We start from the raw sequence: 26897 nt of genomic DNA on the forward strand, positions 1-26897 counted from the left end.
ACCTCACTCTCCTTATCCCTCTGTCTTCACCTTTCTCTCCTTATCCCTCGGTCTTCACCTCCTCTCTCCTTATCCCTCTGGCTTCACCTCTCTCTCCTTATCCCTCTGTCTTCACCTCTCTCTCCTTATCTCTCTGTCTTCACATCATCTATCCTTATCCCTCTGTCTTCACCTCTCTCGCCTTATCCCTCTGTCTTCACCTCTCTCTCCTTATCCCTCTGTCTTCACCTCATCTCTCCTTATCTCTCTGTCTTCACCTCATCTCTCCTTATCCCTCTGTCTTCACCACTCTCTCCTTATCCTTCTGTCTTCACCTCTCTCTCCTTATCTCTCTGTCTTCACCTCTCTCTCCGTATCCCTCTGTCTTCACCTCTCTCTCCTTATCCCTCTGTTTTCACCTCTCTCTCCTTATCCCTCTGTTTTCACATCTCTCTCCTTATCCCTCTGTCTTCACCTCATCTCTCCTTATCTCTCTGTCTTCACCTCATCTCTCCTTATCCCTCTGTCTTCACCTCTCTCTCCTTATCCCTCTGTCTTCACCTCTCTCTCCTTATCACTCTGTCTTCACCTCTCTCTCCTTATCTATCTGTCTACAACTCTCTCTCCTTATCCCTCTGTCTTCACCTCTCTCTCCTTTTCCCTCTGTCTTCACCTCTCTCTCCTTATCCCTCTGTATTCACCTCTCTCTCCTTATCTCACTGTCTTCACCTCTCTCTCCTTATCCCTCTGTCTTCACTTTCTCTCGTTATCCTCTGTCTTCACCTCATCTCTCCTTATGTCTCTGTCTTCACCTCTCTCTCCTTATCTCTCTGTCTTCACCTCATCTCTCCTTATCTCTCTGTCTTCACCTCTCTCTCCTTAATCCTCTGTCTTCACCTCTCTCTCCTTATCACTCTGTCTTCACCTCTCTCTCCTTATCCCTCTGTCTTCACCTCATCTCTCCTTATCTCTCTGTTCTTCACCTCTCTCTCCTTATCTCTCTGTCTTCACCTCTCTCTCCTTATCACTCTGTCTTCACCTCTCTCTCTTTATCCCTCTGTCTTCACCTCATCTCTCCTTATCCCTCTGTCTTCACCTCTTCTCTCCTTATCCCTATGTCTTCACCTCTCTCTCCTTATCACTCTGTCTTCACCTCTCTCTCCTTATCCCTCTGTATTCACCTCTCTCTCCTTATCGCACTGCCTTCACCTCTCTCTCCTTATCCCTCTGTCTTCACCTCTCTCTCCTTATCCCTCGGTCTTCACCTCCTCTCTCCTCATCCCTCGGCCTTCACCTCTCTCTCCTTATCTCTCTGTCTTCACCTCCTCTCTCCTTATCTCTCTGTCTTCACATCATCTATCCTTATCCCTCTGTCTTCACCTCTCTCGCCTTATCCCTCTGTCTTCACCTCTCTCTCCTTATCCCTCTGTCTTCACGTCTCTCTCCTTTTCTCACTGTCTTCACCTCACTCTCCTTATCCCTCTGTCTTCACCTTTCTCTCCTTATCCCTCGGTCTTCACCTCCTCTCTCCTTATCCCTCTGGCTTCACCTCTCTCTCCTTATCCCTCTGTCTTCACCTCTCTCTCCTTATCTCTCTGTCTTCACATCATCTATCCTTATCCCTCTGTCTTCACCTCTCTCGCCTTATCCCTCTGTCTTCACCTCTCTCTCCTTATCCCTCTGTCTTCACCTCATCTCTCCTTATCTCTCTGTCTTCACCTCATCTCTCCTTATCCCTCTGTCTTCACCACTCTCTCCTTATCCTTCTGTCTTCACCTCTCTCTCCTTATCTCTCTGTCTTCACCTCTCTCTCCGTATCCCTCTGTCTTCACCTCTCTCTCCTTATCCCTCTGTTTTCACCTCTCTCTCCTTATCCCTCTGTTTTCACATCTCTCTCCTTATCCCTCTGTCTTCACCTCATCTCTCCTTATCTCTCTGTCTTCACCTCATCTCTCCTTATCCCTCTGTCTTCACCTCTCTCTCCTTATCCCTCTGTCTTCACCTCTCTCTCCTTATCACTCTGTCTTCACCTCTCTCTCCTTATCTATCTGTCTACAACTCTCTCTCCTTATCCCTCTGTCTTCACCTCTCTCTCCTTTTCCCTCTGTCTACACCTCCTCTCTCCTTATCCCTCTGTCTACACCTCCTCTCTCCTTAGCCCTCTGTCTTCATTCCTCTCCTACTGTTACTTAGCTCTGTCTTTTATCTCTTGGAGTGCCAAATCAACTGGTAGGTAGTCTGACTTCATTAAATGTACATTTAAGAATGCAACGATGCTCTCCTTTCTGTTAATTGATAACACAACAAATTGCATCGTGCAAGAACGTGTTTGTTCATTCTGCCGCTAAATTAGGAATAGGCACGGGCAGACATAGCAATCTGAACCAGTAGGGGGTTGAAAATGCCTTTCCCTGTATCAGTCTCCTACAACTCAACACAGACATTCTAGTCATTCAATGGGAATATGAACACACAACCAGAGTTTCCCAGGAGGGTTGCCATACAAGTACAGTACTTTTCTACCCAGCATCTTTATTTATTTTATTTTATTTAATCTTTATTTAACTGGGTAAGTTAGTTAAGAACAAATAGTTATTTACACTGACAGCCTACCCCGGCCAAACCCGAACCCGGACGACGCTGGGCCAGTTGTGCCCAGCGTTGTCCCTATGGGACTCCCAATCACGGCCGGTTATGATACAGCCTGGAATCAAACCAGGGACTGTAGTGACGCCGCTAGCACTGAGATGCATTGCCGTAGACCACTGCGCCACTCGGGAGCATCACATTGCAGTATGTGGCAGAGAGAGACACAGTTCTGTATTGTTGTTGTGAGAGACTAATCCTGGCATGCTCCTGAGTTCTGACCCTGTTCTACACAGCTGGTTCTCTGTGTGTCTGCAGCTGGGGCCTAAAACAAAACACACTGCCCAGTGGACAGGTTCACACACACATGCACAGCTGTAAATGCACTAATGTGTATAAATCAGTTATGAACAGTTATGGAAACCTGTTTGTGTGTGTCTGTGTGTGTGTACACATGTGCATGTGTGAAGGTGATTGATGGTCTGTAATTGAATAGAGAATGAGCATACGTGTTTTATGAGGCCCTTGGTCGTAGCCAAGAGGAAATGCCAAGGAGACCAGTCCTGAGCCAAGAGAGCCACTGCTATCACTTTCACCACCATTCTGGCACTGATAATACCACAACACATCACTGTTTCACGGAGCCACCATTTTCAAGTCATATAGCATCTGGCATCATGGCCATTATGGCTCTACATGGCATATACTGTAGCAATAACAGTTACAGAGCCCCCATTGTAAATGGTTATTAAGGTTCTTCTACAGCCCTAACAACCATAGAGCCACTGCTATCTGGACCATTATGGCTCATAATACATCGCAGTTACAGGGCTACGACCATCAAGGTCACTAAGAGCATGAGCATGTCACTAAGAGCACGTCAGTGACTGACCCACACACATTCAATCATGTGTGCCTGGGAGGCAAACTCGCACACACACATGCACAGACATACACACATACACACGCACACTCACTGTCACACACACGATCTGGATACCTCATTGGCAGGCGGCCATTTCAGTCAGGATGATTAGATGTGTGTTTGAAACTGACTTACTATAGGGTCATGGTAGACATTAGTCCTTCTGTCTTACATCTCTAATTAATGGAGCTGAGTTATCACACTGTTCCTGGACAGGACAGTAAAGGTCTCTATAGGAACATATTTACATGAAGATCATTATGGAAAGTAAAGATGCATTTCGCTGAATGTTATTTCAAAAGTGAAGCTCACAGCAGCTGTTTGTGGGTCTCACACTCTTCTATGACTTTTGATTGGTCACTAACTCTGCTCTGTGATTGGTTACTAACAATCTTCTCAGATGTGTGATTGGTCACTAACTCTCCTCTCTGCTGTATGATTGGTTAGTAACAATCTTCTCAGCTGAGTGATTGGTCATTAACTCTGTTCTCTGGTCTGTGATTGGTGTCTAGGAATGGCAGGACTACCGTCTGACTTGGGTCCCTGAGGAGTTTGATGGCATGGAGAAGGTCAGACTGCCTTCCAAACACATCTGGCTGCCTGACGTTGTGCTGTATAACAAGTGAGTTACACACACACGCACACACACACACACACACACACACACACACACACACACACACACACACACACACACACACACACACACACACACACACACACACACACACACACACACACACACACACACTGTATGCTGTATGCTGTATAAAAGTGAGTTACACACACACAATGTCATACTATTTTAATCCACAAATCACATTACAGTGAAGAAGGATCCAAACATTTTAAAGACACGGATATCTGGACACTTATAGATACAGAAAGCACCTCCTTCTCCAAACAGCTAAGCTGTCCATGACCGCTGACACAGAGCAGTACCTTGGTGGCAGCGTTGCCTTTGTCCTCTGCTGGCCGGTAATCTGAAGGCCACATACTGTCAGCCTAATAAGTACATGGCCGAGATTCCCAAATATCAGCACCACAAGTTTGCAGTGATAACCAAGGCTGTTGAGGCATGACACTATGGGCTAGTTCTTCAGCAACTGTCTGCTCTACATAGGAGTCAAAAGAGCAACCAACTTCCACACACACACACACACACACACACACACACACACACACACACACACACACACACACACACACACACACACACAAAGTACAGCATTGTTTCTCAACTCCAGTCTTCTAGTTCCTATCTTATCGTAGTCTCTTAGCCCGGTGTAAGTTATCTTATCGGAGTGTCTTAACCCTGTGTAAGCTATCTTATCAGTGAAAGTGAACTGTCTGGCCTCGATCTCCTCTTTCTCTAATGCCGTCTTACAATGATTAACCAACCGGTGGGGGCTAAACAGATCTACTTACTCCCCCTCCCCAGCCCCCACCCCCATAACCACTCGCAACACATTAACACAGTCAGTCACAAACTAATGGGTTCCATGGATTTAATTCCTTATGAAGGGTAATCAATATCTTGATCTTCCTCCATTGCTCTCTTTCTTTGTTCCCTACCTGAGTTATTTGACCTGTTCCCTACCTGAGCTATTGGACCCGTTCCCTACCTGAGGTAGTTGACCCCTTCCCTACCTGAGGGTAGTTGACCCCTTCCCTACCTGAGGTATTTGACCCCTTCCCTACCTGAGGTATTTGACCCCTTCCATACCTGAGGTATTTGACCCCTTCCCTACCTGAGATATTTGACCCCTTCCCTACCTGAGATATTTGACCCCTTCCCTACCTGAGGCATTTGACCCCTTCCCTACCTGAGGCATTGGACTTGTTCCCTACCTGAGGTATTTGACTTGTTCCCTGCCTGAGGTAGTTGATCCCTTCCCTACCTGAGGTATTTGACCCCTTCCCTACCTGAGGCATTTGACCCCTACAATGTCTACAATGTTGTTTCTGGTGTCCTTTGACAGCTCTTTGGTCTTGGCCATAGTGGAGTTTGGAGTGTGACTGTTTGAGGTTGTGGACAGGTGTCTTTTATACTGATAACAAGTTCAAACAGGTGCCATTAATACAGGTAACGAGTGGAGGACAGAGGTGCCAGAAATCTTACTTGTTTGTAGGTGACCAAATACTTATTTTCCACCATAATTTACAAATAAATTCATAAAAAATCCTGGATTTTTTTTCTCATTTTGTCTGTCATAGTTGAAGTGTACCTATGATGAAAATTACAGGCCTCTCTCATCTTTTTAAGTGGGAGAACTTGCACAATTGGTGGCTGACTAAATACTTTTTTTGCCCCACTGTATTTTGCCCTTTCCCTACCTGAGGTAGTTGACCCCTTCCCTACCTGAGGCATTTGACCCCTTCCCTACCTGAGGTATTTGACCCGTTCCCTACCTGAGGTATTTGACCTGTTCCCTACCTGAGGCATTTGACCCCTTCCCTACCTGAGGCATTTGACCCCTTCCCTACCTGAGGCATTTGACCCCTTCCCTACCTGAGGCATTTGACCCCTTCCCTACCTGAGGCTTTTGACCCCTTCCCTACCTGAGGCATTTGACCCCTTCCCTACCTGAGGCATTTGACCCCTTCCCTACCTGAGGTATTTGACTTGTTCCCTACCTGAGGCATTTGACTTGTTCCCTACCTGAGGCATTTGACCCCTTCCCTACCTGAGGTATTTGACTTGTTCCCTACTTGAGGCATTTGACCTGTTCCCTACTTGAGGCATTTGACCCCTTCCCTACCTGAGGCATTTGACCCCTTCCCTACCTGAGGCATTTGACCCCTTCCCTACCTGAGGCATTTGACCCCTTCCCTACCTGAGGCATTTGACCCCTTCCCTACCTGAGGCAGTTGACCCCTTCCCTACCTGAGGCAGTTGACCCCTTCCCTACCTGAGGCATTTGACCCCTTCCCTACCTGAGGTATTTGACCCGTTCCCTACCTGGGTTCTTTGAACCCTTCCCTACCTGAGTTCTTTGACCCCTTCCCTACCTGAGGTATTTGACCCGTTCCCTACCTGGGTTCTTTGAACCCTTCCCTACCTGAGTTCTTTGACCCCTTCCCTACCTGAGGTATTTGACCCCTTCCCTACCTGAGTTTTTTGACCCCTTCCCTACCTGAGTTCTTTGAACCCTTCCCTACCTGGGTTCTTTGAACCCTTCCCTACCTGAGTTCTTTGACCCCTTCCCTACCTGAGTTCTTTCACCCCTTCCCTACCTGAGTTCTTGACCCCTTCCCTACCTGAGGCATTTGACCCCTTCCCTACCTGAGGCATTTGACCTCTTCCCTACCTGAGGCATTTGACCTCTTCCCTACCTGAGGCATTTGACCTCTTCCCTACCTGAGGCATTTGACCCGTTTTCTACCTGAGGCATTTGACCCCTTCCCTACCTGAGGGATTTGACCCGTTTTCTACCTGAGGCATTTGACCCCTTCCCTACCTGAGTTCTCTTGAGTTGTTCTGTGTCCAGGTTCTGTGTCCAGGTTAAGGAAGGATGATGTTTACCTGAGCAATGACCAGCATGTTTATATAAGGAGTGTGTGTCTTACTTTGCAGTCCTGATACGCATCACACCCTCGTCTGTCTGACCTTCTCCATATTTCTGTTGTCGGAATGTGTGTGTGTGTGTGAGACATATCTTCTGTGGTCATCTTACCTGGCTGTCTGTAACAGTAGAGTCTTACCTGTCCTGCCCCTGTCACCCAGTCCTGTCTGTGTGAGATGTGGCTGAGGCTGTGTGATAAAGGATCTGTAGTGAGACTGGAGGAAATCTAATGAGACACACAGAGAGCTGAAGTTACATTTACACCCATTTATAGTCTCGCTCTTTTCTGCTCATTTTAATCTGTATGTATTACTAATTTGTTTTCAAAGATGTGATAGATTTAAAAGGGCATGCATTTTATATACTATATTTTAATATCTAAAATCCTTCCAATAGTCTAACGTTCTCTCTCTTTCCACCCCTCCTTCCTTAGTGCTGACGGAATGTACGAGGTCTCCTTCTACTCCAACGCGGTGGTCTCCCATGACGGCAGTATCTTCTGGCTGCCTCCAGCCATCTACAAGTCAGCCTGTAAGATCGAGGTCAAACACTTTCCCTTCGACCAGCAGAACTGCACCATGAGGTTCCGCTCCTGGACCTACGACCGCACAGAGATCGACCTGATCCTGAGGTCCGACGTGGCCAGCATGGACGACTTCACACCCAGCGGAGAGTGGGACATCATCGCCCTGCCGGGGCGCCGCAACGAGAACCCTGCCGACCCCACCTACGTAGACATCACCTATGACTTCATCATCCGCAGGAAACCTCTGTTCTACACCATCAACCTCATCATCCCCTGTGTCCTCATCACTTCTCTGGCTATCTTAGTGTTCTATCTGCCCTCTGACTGTGGAGAGAAGATGACCCTGTGTATCTCTGTCCTGCTGGCCCTCACTGTGTTCCTCCTGCTGATCTCTAAGATCGTCCCCCCCACCTCCCTGGACGTTCCTCTGGTCGGGAAGTACCTGATGTTCACCATGGTCCTGGTGACCTTCTCTATTGTCACCAGTGTGTGTGTTCTCAACGTGCACCACCGCTCACCCACCACACACACCATGCCCCCCTGGGTCAAGCTGGTGTTCCTCAACAAATTGCCTACGCTGCTCTTCATGCACCAGCCCCAGAACAGCTGCGAGCGTCAGAAGCTGCGCCAGCGACGGAGGGGCCAGGAGCAGAGGGAGGGGGGCAGGGATGGGGGCTCCACCGGGGGGCTGATGGTGGGCCTGGGGCTGGGGGGTGGAGGGGGTGGCACGGATAACAACGACCCCTGTACGTGTTACGTGAACCGGGCGTCGGTGAAACAGTTTGTAGGGGAGCTGGGAGGGGGCGCGGGGGGAGGAGGGGGAGGGGGGTCGATGGAGGGGCTGAACGGGCTGAGGGAAGACAGGGAGGGGGAGCAGGGGAACCGGCCCAGGGGGAAACGGGTAGGAGGGGGCCCAGCCCTGACCCAGGCCGTGCTAGGACAAGCCTGCCCTGGGTTGGAGGAGGCTGTCGACGGGGTCCGCTTCATCGCCAACCACATGAAGACTGAAGACGACGACCAGAGTGTGAGTAACGTAGAAATACATCATTTATTCACCATTCACTACAACTATACAGTGGGGCAAAAAAGTATTTAGTCAGCCACCAATTGTGCAAGTTCTCCCACTTAAAAAGATGAGAGAGGCCTGTAATTTTCATCATAGGTACACTTCAACTATGACAGACAAAATTATTTTAAAAATCCAGATAAATCACATTGTAGGATTTTTAATGAATTGATTTGCAAATTATGGTGGAAAATAAGTATTTGGTCAATAACAAAAGTTTTTCCAATATTTTGTTATATACCCTTTGTTGGCAATGACAGAGGTCAAACGTTTTCTGTAGGTCTTCACAAGGTTTTCACACACTGTTGCTGGTATTTTGGCCCATTCCTCCATACAGATCTCCTCTAGAGCAGTGATGTTTTGGGGCTGTTGCTGGGCAACACTGACTTTCAACTCCCTCCAAAGATTTTCTATGGGGGTGAGATCTGGAGACTGGCTAGGCCACTCCAGGACCTTGAAATGCTTCATACGAAGCCACTCCTTCGTTGCCCGGGCGGTGTGTTTGGGATCATTGTCATGCTGAAAGACCCAGCCACGTTTCATCTTCAATGCCCTTGCTGATGGAAGGAGGTTTTCACTCAAAATCTCACGGCCCCATTCATTCTTTCCTTTACACGGATCAGTCGTCCTAGTCCCTTTGCAGAAAAACAGCCCCAAAGCGTCATGTTTCCACCCCCATGCTTCACAGTAGGTATGGTGTTCTTTGGATGCAACTCAGCATTCTTTATCCTCCAAACACGACGAGTTGAGTTTTTACCAAAATGTTCTATTTTGGTTTCATCTGACCATATGACATTCTCCCAATCTTCTTCTGGATCATCCAAATGCTCTCTAGCAAACTTCAGACGGGCCTGGACATGTACTGGCTTAAGCAGTGGGACACGTCTGGAACAGCAGGATTTGAGTCCCTGGTGGCGTAGTGTGTTACTGATGGTAGGCTTTGTTACTTTGGTCGCAGCTCTCTGCAGGTCATTCACTAGGTCCCCCCATGTGGTTCTGGGATTTTTGCTCACAGTTCTTGCGATCATTTTGACCCCACGGGGTGAGATCTTGCTTGGAGTCCCAGATCGAGGGAGATTATCAGTGGTCTTGTATGTCTTCCATTTCCTAATAATTGCTCCCACAGTTGATTTCTTCAAACCAAGCTGCTTACCCATTGCAGATTCAGTCTTCCCAGCCTGGTGCAGGTCTACAATTTTGTTTCTGGTGTCCTTTGGCAGCTCTTTGGTCTTGGCCATAGTGGAGTTTGGAGTGTGACTGTTTGAGGTTGTGGACAGGTGCCTTTTATACTGATAACAAGTTCAAACAGGTGCCATTAATACAGGTAATGAGTGGATGAAAGAGGAGCCTCTTAAAGAAGAAGTTACAGGTCTGTGAGAGCCAGAAATCTTGCTTGTTTGTAGGTGACCAAATACTTATTTTCCACCATAATTTGCATATAAATTCATAAAATTTTGTCTGTCATAGTTGAAGTCTACCTATGATGAAAATTACAGGCCTCTCTCATCTTTTTAAGTGGGAGAACTTGCACAATTGGTGGCTGACTAAATACTTTTTTTGCCCCACTTGTATATCACATTATATACACACTGCTCAAAAAAATAAAGGGAACACTTAAACAACACAATGTAACTCCAAGTCAATCACACTTCTGTGAAATCAAACTGTCCACTTAGGAAGCAACACTGATTGACAATACATTTCACATGCTGTTGTGCAAATGGAATAGACAACAGGTGGAAATTATAGGCAATTAGCAAGACACCCCCAATAAAGGAGTGGTTCTGCAGGTGGTGACCACAGACAACTTCTCAGTTCCTATGCTTCCTGGCTGATGTTTTTGGTCACTTTTGAATGCTGGCAGTGCTTTCGCTCTAGTGGTAGCATGAGACGGAGTCTACAACCCACACAAGTGGCTCAGGTAGTGCAGCTCATCCAGGATAGCACATCAATGCGAGCTGTGGCAAGAAGGTTTGCTGTGTCTGTCAGCGTAGTGTCCAGAGCATGGAGGCACTACCAGGAGACAGGCCAGTACATCAGGAGATGTGGAGGAGGCCGTAGGAGGGCAACAACCCAGCAGCAGGACCGCTACCTCCACCTTTGTGCAAGGAGGAGCAGGAGGAGCACTGCAAAATTACCTCCAGCAGGCCACAAATGTGCATGTGTCTGCTGAAATGGTCAGAAACAGACTCCATGAGGGTGGTGTGAGGTCCCGACGTCCACAGGTGTGGGTTGTGCTTACAGCCCAACACCGTGCAAGACGTTTGGCATTTGCCAGAGAACACCAAGATGGGCAAATACACCACTGGCGCCCTGTGCTCTTTACAGATGAAAGCAGGTTCACACTGAGCACATGTGACAGACGTGACAGTCTGAAGACGCCGTGGAGAACGTTCTGCTGCCTGCAACATCCTCCAGCATGACCGGTTTGGCGGTGGGTCAGTCATGGTGTGGGGTGGCATTTCTTTGGGGGGACGCACAGCCCTCCATGTGCTCGCCAGAGGTAGCCTGACTGCCATTAGGTACCGAGATGAGATCCTCAGACCCCTTGTGAGACCATATACTGGTGCGGTTGGCCCTGGGTTCCTCCTAATGCAAGACAATGCTAGACCTCATGTGGCTGGTGTGTGTCAGCAGTTCCTGCAAGAGGAAGGCATTGATGCTATGGACTGGCCTGCCCGTTCCCCAGACCTGAATCCAATTGAGCACATCTGGGACATCATGTCTCGCTCCATCCACCAATGCCACGTTGCCCCACAGACTCATCACGAGCATGCCCAGGCGTTGTAGGGAGGTCATACAGGCACGTGGAGGCCACACACACTACTGAGCCTAATTTTGACTTGTTTTAAGGACATTACATCAAAGTTGGATCAGCCTGTAGTGTGGTTTTCCACATTTTGAGTGTGACTCCAAATCCAGACCTCCATGGGTTGATAAATTTGATTTCCATTGATAATTTTTGTGTGATTTTGTTGTCAGCACATTCAACTATGTAAAGAAAAAAGTATTTAATAAGAATATTTCATTCATTCAGATCTAGGATGTGTTATTTTAGTGTTCCCTTTATTTTTTTGAGCAGTGTATATGATGTCTTGACCCTGTTCTGCCATACACATCATAGAATGTTACTTACACTCGGTCTAGAAGGCCATATATCTACACTTATTCACAGCAGATAGGCCTGTTTCGAGACGGTATTGTTTTGAACATTCGTTTTAGGACTGATGCCTAGCACTCTACTCAATGCATTGTCAATAAGCGCTGATGAAGATTTCATGCAAAGTGCATTATAGTGGCTTGGAAATACAATGACATTCAAAAGGAGGCAAATAATTATTAGGAAAACCTTTTGTCATCATTTTGATGTTGCCAAATTGATTGAGGGGAGGCCACCGGATTTGAACTAGCTAACGTTAGCATTGCTAGCTAATGACTTCATTGGCGTCTGTTTGAAGTACATTTGATGACATGATAATGATGTCAAAGTTGTGTCCTACTAAATATTTGCCCACTTTAGCAATATAATCATATTTCCAGTCCACTATAGTGTAATTTAGACTAAACAGTCAATTGCCACTGTTCAGAATGACTGAGCTTATCACAACTTTTGGGCATCACTATGGTGGAGGGCGGCTTGAGAACGTTCATCACAATGGCATGTTGCGACCGAGTGACGGAGGTGCAACCTATGAATAGCTACCACCTACTGCTACATTCTAGGGAGAATAACTATGGGTGAATGGTTATGAATTCATGGGCTACACTTGTTCTGCTCTGAATATTTAACACAGTTTTAATCTTAGCTACTGTATGATATCAGCATTGTGAGTGAATAAAACAGGGCTCTCCCAATGTAGGAGTAGAGGAGTAGAAAGAGAGGAGGATGAACGACAAGGGGGGGGGGATTTTTCCTTCAGTGGGCAGGGATGCCTGAAAGCATGGAGAGGGAGGAAAGAACATTCTCCTGGAATGAGAGACCCTGACATAGTGAATTAACAGTCCTTGTAATTCTGTCCATCAGCGCCACTCGTCATCTCCATGGTTACCGTCCATTTCCATGCCGACCACTTTTAAGACCCACCTGATCCTTCTTTCACTGCAGGTCCTCCCTTCACATACACATATTCCAAAAAATGCATCCTGTTTGCAATAAGGCACTAAAGTAATAGTTTTTAAGTCCTGAATACAAAGCGTTGTGTTTGGGGCTAATCCGACATAACACATCTCTGAGTACCACTCTTCATATTTTCAAGCATGGTGGTGGCTGCATCATGTTATGGGTATGCTTGTCATCGGCAGGACTAGGGAGTTTTTTTTAGGATAAAAATAAATGGAATAGAGGTTAACCTGGTTCAGTCTGCTTTCCAACAGACACTGGGAGACAAATTCACCTTTCAGCAGGACAATAACCTAAAACCCAATGTCAAAAAATCTATGGCAAGACTTGAAAATGACCAACAACCAACTTGACAGAGCCTCAAAAGCATGCTCAAGCAGCAGAGTCGATATCCGCGCTTATAAACCCAGGGTCATTACACTACTTGTGTAAACAAGATACTGTATATTAGTGTTTTATTTTTCATAGATATTTTACAAATGTTAGAATTGTTCTTCCACTTTGACATTAGAGTATTTTGTATAGATCGTTCACAACAAAATGACAATGAAATCCATTTGAATCCTATCTTGTAACACAACAATAAGTGGAAAAAGTCAAAGGTGTGAATACTTTTAGTAAGAACTGTACTTATGTAAACCTCTGCCTACACCCTCTTCAGGTGAGCGAGGACTGGAAGTATGTTGCCATGGTGATCGACCGTCTCTTCCTGTGGATCTTTATAATTGTGTGTGTGTCCGGAACGGTCGGGATGTTCCTCCAGCCACTGTTCCAGAACTACACTGCCAAGACCATCACCAACACCAATGGCTGACCAACCAGGTGCCCAGCAGCATCGATGGACACCGCCCCGACCCAATCAGCACAGCAGGACAGGGGCAGGAGGGAGGGACCTGCTCAGCAGGGGAAGTGGGTTTTATTAAGTCTGTGGAACTAAATTGGACAGGAGCCACACCTGTTAACCTTTATAGCCTTTCTACTGAACTGTTCTGAACTGAAGAACTAAACTTAACACCAACATCGTATTAAAGATTGTTTTTTTTCCATAGGAGGGATAAATGGACCTCTTCCCTTTTTCCCAGAGGAAGGTGGAGTTATGCCTCTCCTCTCTCCCTCTGAGTGACAAGCGGCAGAAGCCAATCAGGGAGAGAGGACAATCTCTAAATTGTTTGACATCCTGTAGAACGCTACGCCAGCCAATCAATGCTCTTCATTCCAAGCTGACTGTGCAAGCTTACTGAGAGTATATTGTTGCACCTTAACTGGTACAGAACTTAATGCTTCAGTAACAGAACCTTGATTGGAAACTGTGTCAACCAATCGGGAAAATGTAAAGGCAAGTGGGGGGTTGTCAAGGTTCATAATTGTTTTTCCAAGCCACTTCTGTTAAGCCAACTGATAGTACAGTACAGTATATTTTATCATAGCATAGCAGTGTACCACAGTATAGCTTTGAATATAATATTATTGCTCTGTGTCTGTTCCTGAGAGAAAGGTAGGGTGCAGGGGTTTGTTGTATGCTTCTCTGCGCTTTTAAACAAGAATGTGATATTACCTGTACTACACAGCCTGTGACGTGCACACTAACACTATATGAGGAGAAGAGACAGATCGTGAAGGAGATGAAAGAGATGAAAGAGAGAGAGGGATATTGACAGAGAGTTAGATGGAATGAGATGAAGTAGTTATAGTGAATCCCAAACCGCCCCCTCGCCAATACCAACTCCCTCCGTTGTCACGTGTTGCTGACGAAGCTCCGAGGGTGACTTCCAGAGAGTGGCGATGGGATCAATAAACCCACCGGGACCAGTCTCTGAATCAGACATAAACACATGCACGTGGTATATAATTAGACACGCCTCTCCATTTTTTTATAATTCAATTGTGCTAACTTCAGACATATAGCAGTGAGTGTCGGGATAGTACGTCGCTCTGAAGCCTGCATCCGTGCTGGCTAGGTCGAAGTGGCTTTAGGAGGATCTAATTAGCCCCTACACCCCCATAATATTCACTCCCTCAGCTTTAGTACACTTGTGCAAATGGCAGAGGTGGAGAGGCAGGGGGTGAAGGGGCAGGGGGTGATTTGGGATTCAACCTTAGAGAAAGATAAAGGTGTAGGATGTCTGCGTATACAGCTCTATTGGGATAATAGCAGCTTGTGCCATAGGGTACAGTTGCAAGGGGATGAGTCTAGATTCAGTAAGTTCCTGGGAAACTGAGATTGGGTTGAGCCAAGATGGAGTAAATTCCCTCCTTTTACAGTTTTTTAAATTTATTTTAACCTTTATTTAACCAGGCAAGTCAGTTAAAGAACAAATTCTTATGTTCAATGACGGCCTAGGAACAGTGGGTTAACTGCCTGTTCAGGGGCAGAATGACAGATTAATACCTTGTCAGCTCAGTTGAGCCATGATTGCACAAAATTGGGTGGTCGAATATAGAACTGACAGATGATATGTATTGTTGGAATAAGGATGTTTTCTCACAAAATGTAAGCTATTGTATGTTATGAATGTTTGCACAAATGTTAATTTCTGTCATCACTGTGATTCTCATTATCAGAGTAAGACAGTGTCTCACTCTGTCCTCTCTTCCTTTCCTCCCTCTCGCCTCCCCTCCTTCTCCCTCTCTCCTCTCCTCCTTCCTCCTCATGTCCTCCCCTCCTTCCCCCTCCTGCCCTCTCCTCCTTCCCCCTCTCTCCTCCCCTCCTTCCCCCTCCTGTCTTCTCCTTCTTCCCCCTCCTGTCCTCTCCTCCTGTCCTTTCCTCCTGTCCTTTCCTCCTTCCCCTTCTCTCCTCTCCTCCTTCCCCCTCCTGCCCTCTCTCCTTCCCCCTCCTGCCCTCTCCTCCTTCCCCCACCTGTCCTCTCCTCCTTCCCCCTCCTGTCCTCTCATCCTGTCCTTCCCTCCTTCCCCTTCTCTCCTCTCCTCCTTCCCCCTCTCTCCTCCCCTCCTTCCCCCTCCTGTCCTCCCCTCCTTCTCCCTCGCTCCTCTCCTCCTTCCCCCTCCATCCCCCACCTGTCCTCCCTCCTTCCCCCTCCTGTCCTCCTGTCCTCTCCTCCTGTCCTTCCCTCCTTCCCCCTCTCTCCTCTCTTCCTTCCCCCTCCTGTCCTCCCTCTCTGATTGTGTTGTGCTCTGCAGATGACTCTCTCCTCTCCTCCTTCCCCCTCCTGTCCTCTCCTCCTGTCCTTCCCTGTTTCCCCTTCGCTCCTCTCCTCCTTCCCCCTCCTGTCCTCCCTCTCTCAGATTGTGTTGTGCTCTGTAGCTGACTCTCTCCTCTCCTCCTTCCGCCTCCTGTCCTCCCTCTCTCAGATTGTGTTGTGCTCTGTAGCTGACTCTCTCCTCTCCTCCTTCCACCTCCTGTCCTCCCTCTCTCAGATTGTGTTGTGCTCTGTAGCTGACTCTCTCCTCTCTTCCTTCCCCCTCCTGTCCTCCCTCTCTCAGATTGTGTTGTGCTCTGTAGCTGACTCTCCCCAGTGTGTAACGGTGTGTAAGGCTGTATTATTATTATTGTCAGAACACAAGCCACCTATAATTATTACAGTAATGGGCCAGGTTCAATTACTTAATGTCCGATGTGTGTGTGTGCACTCATTGCCCACTGCATTACCATATCTGTCCGACGCAATGTGCAAGAGAGCTTACTTCCCTGGAGAGAGAGAGACCAGCCAAGTGTTAACTGCCATCCCGAGTGATCCCCTTCCATGACCTTGCGTCACTCTGTGGGACACAGGCTTTTCACAGTGGGGTAGTCCAGGAGAGCCCCAGGAGTGTGTAAGCCTTTCAGAGAGCTGTGGAGTCCTGTGGAGTGGAGTCCTCTCTTTCCCTTCAGGACCTGACTGTAGAGGTGTGAAGCAAACAGAGTGCTGTCCATCCCCTCCCTCCTCCCCTCCTTCCCCCTCCCTCCTCCCCTCCTTCCCCCTCCCTCCTCCCCGTTTCTCCACCCCTCTCTTTTTCTTCCTTCTCTCCCCTTCATTCCCTTGTTCTCTCTCTCTCCTCTGTCCCTCTCTCTTTGTCTCTGTGTGTTTCTCCATTCCCCACTCAGAGGAGAGCGTTGTCCTCCAATAACCGCTCACAGCTTTGTTCCTGTCCAATAAAGGTTGTAGGTTCAGTTCAACATTCAGTTTCTGTTGTATGTTCTTCTGACGCACACACGCACACACACACACACACACACACACACATTTTGAACGGTATTGGAATGTTTCCTGAGTTCACATAAAACACACAAAAGAAAACAACATTTCCTGTCTTTCTAATATTAATGCTGCTGACCCCCCCCCCCCCCCCCCCTGACCTGATTCAAAGTGCTGTAGCTTTACAGTAAAACACTGTGGCCAGTAACCTGATTCAAAGTACTGTAGCGTTACAATAAAACACTGTGGCCAGTAGCCTGATTCAAAGTGCTGTAGCATTACAGTAAAACACTGTGGCCAGTAACCTGATTCAAAGTACTGTAGCGTTACAGTAAAACACTGTGGCCAGTAACCTGATTCAAAGTGCTGTAGCATTACAGTAAAACACTGTGGCCAGTAACCTGATTCAAAGTGCTGTAGCGTTACAGTAAAACACTGTGGCCAGTAACCTGGCTCAAAGTGCTGTAGCATTACAGTAAAACACTGTGGCCAGTAACCTGGTTCAAAGTGCTGTAGCATTACAGTAAAACACTGTGGCCAGTAACCTGATTCAAAGTGCTGTAGCGTTACAGTAAAACACTGTGGCCAGTAACCTGGTTCAAAGTGCTGTAGCATTAACGTAAAACACTGTGGCCAGTAACCTGATTCAAAGTGCTGTAGCGTTACAGTAAAACACTGTGGCCAGTAACCTGGTTCAAAGTGCTGTTGCGTTACAGTAAAACACTGTGGCCAGTAACCTGATTCAAAGTGCTGTTGCGTTACAGTAAAACACTGGCCAGTAACCTGGTTCAAAGTGCTGTAGCGTTACAGTAAAACACTGTGGCCAGTAACCTGATTCAAAGTACTGTAGCATTACAGTAAAACACTGTGGCCAGTATCCTGATTCAAAGTGCTGTTGCGTTACAGTAAAACACTGTGGCCAGTAACCTGATTCAAAGTGCTGTAGCTTTACAGTAAAACACTGTGGCCAGTAACCTGATTCAAAGTGCTGTAGCTTTACAGTAAAACACTGTGGCCAGTAACCTGATTCAAAGTGCTGTAGCACAAGCAGTACACAAGCATTTCGCTGCACCCGCAATAACATCTGCTAAACACGTGTATGTGACCAATAAAATGTGATTAAGTTAATGGAAGTGCAGCACAGACACGAAAGTCAATCCCTGGAGAGTCTCTCACTCTGCTCCCATCTGGTGGCCAGACTGTGTTACTACTCCTCTCCATCAGAGAGACTGGGTAAAATGAGGAATATCCCAAACATACACACAAAGTATCCAGAAACCACAACAATACTCCACAACAAGCTTTGGTTAAATGTCATGTTTATTCTATCGAGGAGGAACAGTTTAACAATGAACGAAAAGTGAACAGGGGGTTTACAAAAGGAATGAAAAGACAGAGAAATTATATTCACATATTCAACAATGATGTTGAATGACATTAATAATGATGACTTAAACTCTCCACATTTTCACTCTGGAATAAACTTCTCTGTGTTGTGTTTGGTTTGGATCGAGATGGCACACACACTAAACACAAAAACACACTGCCCAGGGTGCCAGGATGCATCTATGAACATCTCAGAGTGTGTGTGTGCATGTGTGTGGTATGTATGGTGTGTGTAGGTCTCTGTTATTAAACAGAGACCTACATTAGCCTAGCCAGGATTTGAGTGGAGATGTCTCATAATAATTGTCCTCCTCTCCTCAGTGAGTGAGTGAGTGAGTGAGTGAGAGAGTGAGAGAGAGAGAGAGAGAGAGAGAGAGCATAGATATGTGTGAGTGTACGTGTGTGTGTTGTGTTCACTTCTTCTCCCCCTTGTCATTGTACTCCAGGAAGAAGTCGTTGCAGGCGACGGTGAGCGCCCCCACCAGGATAACAAACTCAGTGAAGTCCACCTCTCCATCATTGTTGGCATCCAGGTCCCCCATCACCTTGTCCACTGCTTCCTTGTCCTGGGCATTCTGGGTAAGGGAGAGAGGAAGACTTTTATGCTGTGTGTCTGTGCGTGTGTGTCTGTGTGTGTGTGAAGCTCCTTACCCCCAGGTAGTTGCCCAGCTCTGCAGAGAGCATCACTTTGAGCTCTGCTCTGCTCAGGGTGTATTTGTCGCCCTCGTCTCCAGAATACTTATGGAAGGTCTGGATCATCAGCTGCATGGCAGTCTCCAAGGTGGACACATTCTCTGTTTTGGTAGGGTTAGACATACTACAGAGGTAGAAAGACAATAGACATGGTTAGGATAATGAGTAGGTGTTTCACATTGTAGTAGGACATCAAGTGATGTAGCCTGTGCAGAGTGTTTGTATTTTCTCATGGAAGCTGAGCCAGGATCAGATGGATCAGTCAAACACACTGTAGAGAGCAGTGGAGGCTGGTGAGAGGAGAACATCTCATAATAATGGCTGGAATGGAGTGATATCAAACACATGAAACACCCCCCCCCCCCCCCCCAAGAAAATTGTGTTTGATATCATTCCATTCCGGACATTATTATGATCCATCCTCCCCTCAGCAGCCTCCACTGGTACAGTATCAACTGAGTTAGCAATCACCATGTCTGCTGAGCACGGCAGGAGAGAGAGAGAGGGATGGATGAATAGACAGAGAGAGCTGCTTGTTCCTCAACCCTGTCTAGTTCCTGAATTAGTCACAAGTTTAAAGTCATCCTACCCAACACCTGAAGGACTACAAACCCCAAGAGTCCTACTACATTACTAAAGCCCCAGACAGTTAGCCATGGAGTATGATGATGATTGATGATTAGTTTCCCCACTTAAGGATAAGTTGATCCTGGATCTGTGGGGAGCCACATTGAGACACTGTAATGGAAAGGAGATAGTTAATAGTGAGCAGGATATGTGAACCCCAGCCTTCTGATAAGAGTGAAACTCACACCAGGTAGAAACACACCTCACTCTAACTCTAACCCTGTCTTTAACCCTATAGCCCTGTCCTGTCCAAACCAGTACAGGAGGAACTGGGACCATAGGAACCTGAGCTAGTCTCTACCTGAGCTGGACTGGATGGTTGGTAACAGAGGAGACAGGTGTATGTATCCCACCACCCTGCCATCCCACCCCTCCATCTCTTTATCCTACCCCTCCATCTTTTATCCCACCCTGCCTCCATTTCTTTATCCACCCTGCCTCCATCTCTTTATCCCACCCTGCCTCCATTTCTTTATCCACCCCGCCTCCATCTCTTTATCCCACCCTGCCTCCATCTGTTTATCCACCCCGCCTCCATTTCTTTATCCACCCCGCCTCCATCTCTTTATCTCACCCCGCCTCCATCTCTTTATCCCACCCCGCCTCCATCTCTTTATCCACCCTGCCTCCATCTCTTTATCCCACCCTGCCTCCATCTCTTTATCCACCCTGCATCCATCTCTTTATCCACCCTGCCTCCATCTCTTTATCCACCCTGCCTCCATCTCTTTATCCACCCTGCCTCCATCTCTTTATGCACCCTGCCTCCATCTCTTTATCCACCCTGCCTCCATCTCTTTATCCACCCTGCCTCTACCTCTTTATCCCACCCTGCCTCCATCTCTTTATCCCACCCTGCCCCCATTTCTTTATCCACCCTACCTCCATCTCTTTATCCACCCTACCTCCATCTCTTTATCCCACCCTGCCTCCATTTCTTTATCCACCCTACCTCCATCTCTTCATCCCACCCCTCCATCTCGTTATCCACCCTGCCTCCATCTCTTTATCCCACCCTGCCTCCATTTCTTTATCCCACCCTGCCTCCATCTCTTTATCCCACCCTGCCTCCATCTCTTTATCCCACCCTGCCTCCATTTCTTTATCCACCCTGCCTCCATCTCTTTATTCCACCCTGCCTCCATCTCTTTATCCACCCTGCCTCCATCTCTTTATCCCACCCTGCCTCCATTTCTTTATCCACCCTGCCTCCATCTCTTTCTCACCCTGCCTCCATCTCTTTATCCCACCCTGCCTCCATCTCTTTATCCACCCTGCCTCCATCTCTTTATCCCACCCTGCCTCCATCTCTTTATCCCACCTTGCCTCCATTTCTTTATCCACCCTGCCTCCATCTCTTTATCCCACCCTGCCTCCATCTCTTCATCCCACCCCTCCATCTCGTTATCCACCCTGCCTCCATCTCTTTATCCCACCCTGCCTCCATCTCTTTATCCCACCTTGCCTCCATTTCTTTATCCACCCTGCCTCCATCTCTTTATCCCACCCTGCCTCCATCTCTTCATCCCACCCCTCCATCTCGTTATCCACCCTGCCTCCATCTCTTTATCCCACCCTGCCTCCATCTCTTTATCCCACCCTGCCTCCATCTCTTTATCCCACCCTGCCTCCATCTCTTTATCCCACCCTGCCTCCATCTCTTTATCCACCCTGCCTCCATCTCTTTATCCCACCCTGCCTCCATCTCTTTATCCACCCTGCCTCCATCTCTTTATCCACCCTGTCTCCATCTCTTTATCCCACCCTGCCTCCATTTCTTTATCCACCCTGCCTCCATCTCTTTATCCCACCCTGCCTCCATCTCTTTATCCCACCCTGCCTCCATCTCTTTATCCCACCCTGCCTCCATCTCTTTATCCACCCTGCCTCCATCTCTTTATCCCACCCTGCCTCCATCTCTTTATCCCACCCTGCCTCCATCTCTTTATCCCACCCTGCCTCCATCTCTTTATCCCACCCTGCCTACATTTCTTTATCCACCCTGCCTCCATCTCTTTATCCACCCTGCCTCCATCTCTTTATCCCACCCTGCCTCCATTTCTTTATCCACCCTGCCTCCATCTCTTTATCCACCCTGCCTCCATCTCTTTATCCACCCTGCCTCCATCTCTTTATCCCACCCTGCCTCCATCCCTTTATCTCACCCTGCCTCCATCTCTTTATCCCACCCCTACATCTCTCTATCCCACCCCTCCATATCTCTATCCCACCCCTCCATCTCTTTATCCCAGCCCTCCATCTTTCCATATCTCTATCCCACCCCTCCATCTCTTTATCCCACCCCTCAGCTCTACATCTCTTTATCCCACCCCTCCATCTTTCCATATCTCTATCCCACCCCTCCATCTCTTTATCCCACCCCTCCATATCTCTATCCCACCCCTCCATCTCTTTATCCCAGCCGTCATCTCTAAATATCTCCATCCCACCCCTCCACCTTCCCTTCGCACCCCATCTATCTGTCGATCCCATCCCACCCCTCCACCTTCCCACCCCATCTATCTGTCGATCCCATCCCACCCCTCCACCTTCCCACCCCATCTATCTGTCGATCCCATCCCACCCCACCCCCTTCCCACCCCATCTATCTGTCGATCCCATCCCACCCCACCCCTCCACCTTCCCACCCCATCTATCTGTCGATCCCATCCCACCCCTCCACCTTCCCTTCGCACCCCATCTATCTGTCGATCCCATCCCACCCCTCCACCTTCCCACCCCATCTATCTGTCGATCCCATCCCACCCCTCCACCTTCCCACCCCATCTATCTGTCGATCCCATCCCACCCCACCCCCTTCCCACCCCATCTATCTGTCGATCCCATCCCACCCCACCCCTCCACCTTCCCACCCCATCTATCTGTCGATCCCATCCCACCCCTCCACCTTCCCTTCGCACCCCATCTATCTGTCGATCCCATCCCACCCCTCCACCTTCCCACCCCATCTATCTGTCGATCCCACCCCACCCCTCCACCTTCCCACCCCATCTATCTGTCGATCCCATCCCACCCCTCCACCTTCCCACCCCATCTATCTGTCGATCCCATCCCACCCCTCCACCTTCCCACCCCATCTATCTGTCGATCCCATCCCACCCCACCCCTCCACCTTCCCACCCCATCTATCTGTCGATCCCACCCCACCCCTCCACCTTCCCACCCCATCTATCTGTTGAGGTCTGAGGTCATTCTTGTTTAGGAAGAATCTAGATTTACCTCCTTTGAGCAAGATATTTACATAAACAGAAAAGAAAGAAGAAAGAGAAGCGAGAGGTCAGTCAGGACAGAGGAAACACAACAGGTCAGAAACTCTATAGAGGCTAACATCACACTGGAATAGACCAGGGAATAGACATGAAATCACCAAACACACAGAGTAGTGAAGTCTACAGTACAGGCTGTGTGCTTTCCCCTCTCTGGAAAAGTTATAATGACGTTGTTTAGGGTTACAGCAACGCAAACTTTGTATCGTTGTCTCTAGATCACAAACAGCTGAAATATATTTCATCTGCTACACGTTTGACCGTGCTAGACGGAACTACCTCCTGAAGAGCAGAAGGGCTGAATTGTTTTGCCTGTTGCTGAAAAACTGCATTCATTCCAACCTTTCTTCCTTACCTGAGCAAAGGAGGAGTGCTGGCCTGCTGTTGGACACGTAGAGGGAGAGTAACGAAGAACGGTGAGGAGGGGGAGATGGACAGCCTCTTAAATACTTCTCTCCCTCCTCCCACTCCACCTCTCTCCCTCCTCCCACTCCGCCTCTCTCCCTCCTCCCACTCCGCCTCTCTCCCTCCTCCCACTCCGCCTCTCTCCCTCCTCCCACTCCGCCTCTCTCCCTCCTCCCACTCCGCCTCTCTCCCTCCTCCCACTCCGCCTCTCTCCCTCCTCCCACTCCGCCTCTCTCCCTCCTCCCACTCCACCTCTCTCCCTCCTCCACCTCTCTCCCTCCTCCCACTCCGCCTCTCTCCCTCCTCCCACTCCACCTCTCTCCCCCCTCCTCCACCCCTCTCTTGTTCCACCTGTTGCTCATCTTCTCTGTCCCATCCCCCCCGTCTCCTCTCCTCATTCTCTGTTTACACGACGGACATCTGCCTTCCTGTGATGGACAGATAAGATCCATCCTTCATAAAAGCTGTCAGACATGACACCACATCACTACCTCAGGATGATCACATTTACATTATTAGTATCAAATATTACCCCCTCTGGTGTAACATACTCATTACTGTAGAGTATGGTATAGTGCTTGACCTAGTGTTGAGAATACTGGAGAACACTCTAGCAGTTACCTGTGAGAGATGTGAATTAAATCTTAATGAAATCATGAATTATCCTTCAAGAAGTTTGAGAAAGCCAGGGAGATGAGGAGAGGGAAAGCAGAAGAGGAGAGGAGCAGAGGGAAAGAGGAGGAGAGGGGAGCGAAGTGGTGTAGCCTATTTATCCACTTTGGCCACAGAGACAAGGTGCAGAGAGAGCCACAATGGAGCCAAGGTGCAGAGAGAGCCACAATGGAGCCAAGGTGCAGAGAGAGCCACAATGGAGCCAAGGTGCAGAGAGAGCCACAATGGAGCCAAGGTGCAGAGAGAGCCACAATGGAGCCAAGGTGCAGAGAGAGCCACAATGGAGCCAAGGTGCAGAGAGAGCCACAATGGAGCCAAGGTGCAGAGAGAGCCACAATGGAGCCAAGGTGCAGAGAGAGCCACAATGGAGCCAAGGTGCAGAGAGAGCCACAATGGAGCCAAGGTGCAGAGAGAGCCACAATGGAGCCAAGGTGCAGAGAGAGCCACAATGGAGCCAAGGTGCAGAGAGAGCCACAATGGAGCCAAGGTGCAGAGAGAGCCACAATGGAGCCAAGGTGCAGAAAGAGCCACAATGGAGCCAAGGTGCAGAGAGAGCCACAATGGAGCCAAGGTGCAGAGAGAGCCACAATGGAGCCAAGGTGCAGAGAGAGCCACAATGGAGCCAAGGTGCAGAAAGAGCCACAATGGAGCCAAGGTGCAGAGAGAGCCACAATGGAGCCAAGGTGCAGAGAGAGCCACAATGGAGCCAAGGTACAGAGAGAGCCACAATGGAGCCAAGGTGCAGAGAGAGCCACAATGGAGCCAAGGTGCAGAGAGAGCCACAATGGAGCCAAGGTGCAGAGAGAGCCACAATGGAGCCAAGGTGCAGAGAGAGCCACAATGGAGCCAAGGTGCAGAGAGAGCCACAATGGAGCCAAGGTGCAGAAAGAGCCACAATGGAGCCAAGGTGCAGAGAGAGCCACAATGGAGCCAAGGTGCAGAAAGAGCCACAATGGAGCCAAGGTGCAGAGAGAGCCACAATGGAGCCAAGGTACAGAGAGGCACAATGGAGCTATGGTTTATGATGTGTTCAACACAAAACACTGAATATCCCAGCAGTAGGTTTATGATGTGCTCAACACAAAACACTACTATGAATATCCCAGCAGTAGGTTTATGATGTGCTCAACACAAAACACTGAATATCCCAGCAGTAGGTTTGTGATCTGTTCAACACAAAACACTACTATGAATATCCCAGCAGTAAGTTTATGATGTGCTCAACACAAAACACTGAATATCCCAGCAGTAGGTTTATGATGTGCTCAACACAAAACACTACTATGAATATCCCAGCAGTAGGTTTATGATGTGCTCAACACAAAACACTGAATATCCCAGCAGTAGGTTTATGATGTGTTCAACACAAAACACTACTATGAATATCCTAGCAGTAGGTTTATGATGTGCTCAACACAAAACACTACTATGAATATCCCAGCAGTAGGTTTATGATGTGTTCAACACAAAACACTACTATGAATATCCCAGCAGTAGGTTTATGATGTACTCAACACAAAACACTACTATGAATATCCCAGCAGTAGGTTTATGATGTGCTCAACACAAAACACTACTATGAATATCCCAGCAGTAGGTTTATGATGTGCTCAACACAAAACACTACCATGAATATCCCAGCAGTAGGTTTATGATGTGTTCAACACAAAACACTACTATGAATATCCCAGCAGTAGGTTTATGATGTGCTCAACACAAAACACTACTATGAATATCCCAGCAGTAGGTTTATGATGTGTTCAACACAAAACACTACTATGAATATCCCAGCAGTAGGTTTATGATGTGTTCAACACAAAACACTACTATGAATATCCCAGCAGTAGGTTTATGATGTGCTCAACACAAAACACTACTATGAATATCCCAGCAGTAGGTTTATGATGTGTTCAACACAAAACACTACTATGAATATCCCAGCAGTAGGTTTATGATGTGTTCAACACAAAACACTACTATGAATATCCCAGCAGTAGGTTTATGATGTGCTCAACACAAAACACTACTATGAATATCCCAGCAGTAGGTTTATGATGTGCTCAACACAAAACACTACTATGAATATCCCAGCAGTAGGTTTATGATGTGCTCAACACAAAACACTGAATATCCCAGCAGTAGGTTTATGCCTTTTGCATTGTCAGTGTTACACTGGTTGTAAAAGATTGTTACAGTAATGTATACCTACTCAAATATACATAAATAAACACATACAAATGCAATACAGTAACAAAAACATTGTCATTTATTTCCAAAATGCTGTATTTTTGAACACTTTGTCACGTCCTGACCTGTGTTCCTTTTTTCTGTCTCTGTTTTAGTGTGGTCAGGGCGTGAGTTGGGGTGGGCATTTGATGTTTTTGTTCTATGTTTGGTATTTCTGCTTTTGGCCTGGTATGGTTCCCAATCAGAGGCAGCTGTCAATCGTTGTCTCTGATTGAGAACCATACTTAGGTAGCCTGTGTTCCCACTATGATTTGTGGGTAGTTGTTTTCTGTTGAGTGTCACCTGACAGAACTGTTTCGTTTCTTCCTTTCACTTTGTTATTTTGGTTTTGTGTGTTCAGTTTAATAAATGAACATGGACACTTACCACGCTGCATATTGGTCCGATCCTCCCTACTCCTCCTCAGACGACGAAGAGATTCGTTACACACTTGTGTTTTGTATGTAACACTTTCTGTACCCAACAGGAGAAAAACAGGAAAAACATTCAGAAAGATAAAGGGTTTTCTGTACAAAAATGAAAGTGGCTCATTCCTTGAAAACTCTAAAGACAAAAACACATGCAAAATGTAAGAAATAAAAACATTAGGCTACATCCTGCTGTAATGTCTGCTTCAAACTCACATCCTCAAACACGTAGATCCCCTGAACGCAGCTCACTCTCCAGATTCCAATCACCT

At 47.6% G+C, this 26897-nt stretch overlaps 2 protein-coding genes across 3 annotated transcripts in view; one reads left to right on the forward strand and one right to left on the reverse strand.

Moving 5' to 3' along the window:
- The window catches only part of LOC109885770 (neuronal acetylcholine receptor subunit beta-2-like), a 51047-nt gene extending 34174 nt beyond the window's left edge, over positions 1 to 16873 (forward strand). Inside the window, exons 4-6 of the mRNA XM_031837216.1 lie at positions 4003 to 4112; positions 7490 to 8606; positions 13430 to 16873. Of these exons, the coding sequence (XP_031693076.1) occupies positions 4003 to 4112; positions 7490 to 8606; positions 13430 to 13582 (1380 nt within the window). The 3' untranslated portion in view covers positions 13583 to 16873. The remainder of the gene's footprint in view (positions 1 to 4002; positions 4113 to 7489; positions 8607 to 13429) is intronic.
- A 1330-nt stretch (positions 16874 to 18203) lies between these two features.
- LOC116376511 (protein S100-A1-like) lies at positions 18204 to 26734 on the reverse strand. Of its 2 annotated transcripts, none has more exons than XM_031837226.1 (3): positions 23250 to 23306; positions 18939 to 19104; positions 18204 to 18862 (listed from the first exon to the last, which is right to left on the reverse strand). In XM_031837226.1, the coding sequence occupies exons 2-3, from the start codon at positions 19101 to 19103 to the stop codon at positions 18701 to 18703; spliced, it is 327 nt and encodes a 108-aa protein (XP_031693086.1). In that variant the 5' UTR covers position 19104; positions 23250 to 23306; the 3' UTR covers positions 18204 to 18700. The 2 variants fall into 2 exon arrangements, with proteins under 2 accessions (XP_031693086.1, XP_031693093.1); XM_031837233.1 differs by lacking the exon at positions 23250 to 23306 and adding an exon at positions 26585 to 26734 and having other exon boundaries at positions 18210 to 18862.
- Positions 26735 to 26897: the final 163 nt, after the last annotated feature.

This window comes from Oncorhynchus kisutch, linkage group LG2, assembly GCF_002021735.2.
Source record: "Oncorhynchus kisutch isolate 150728-3 linkage group LG2, Okis_V2, whole genome shotgun sequence".
NCBI classification, from domain to species: Eukaryota; Metazoa; Chordata; class Actinopteri; order Salmoniformes; family Salmonidae; genus Oncorhynchus; species Oncorhynchus kisutch.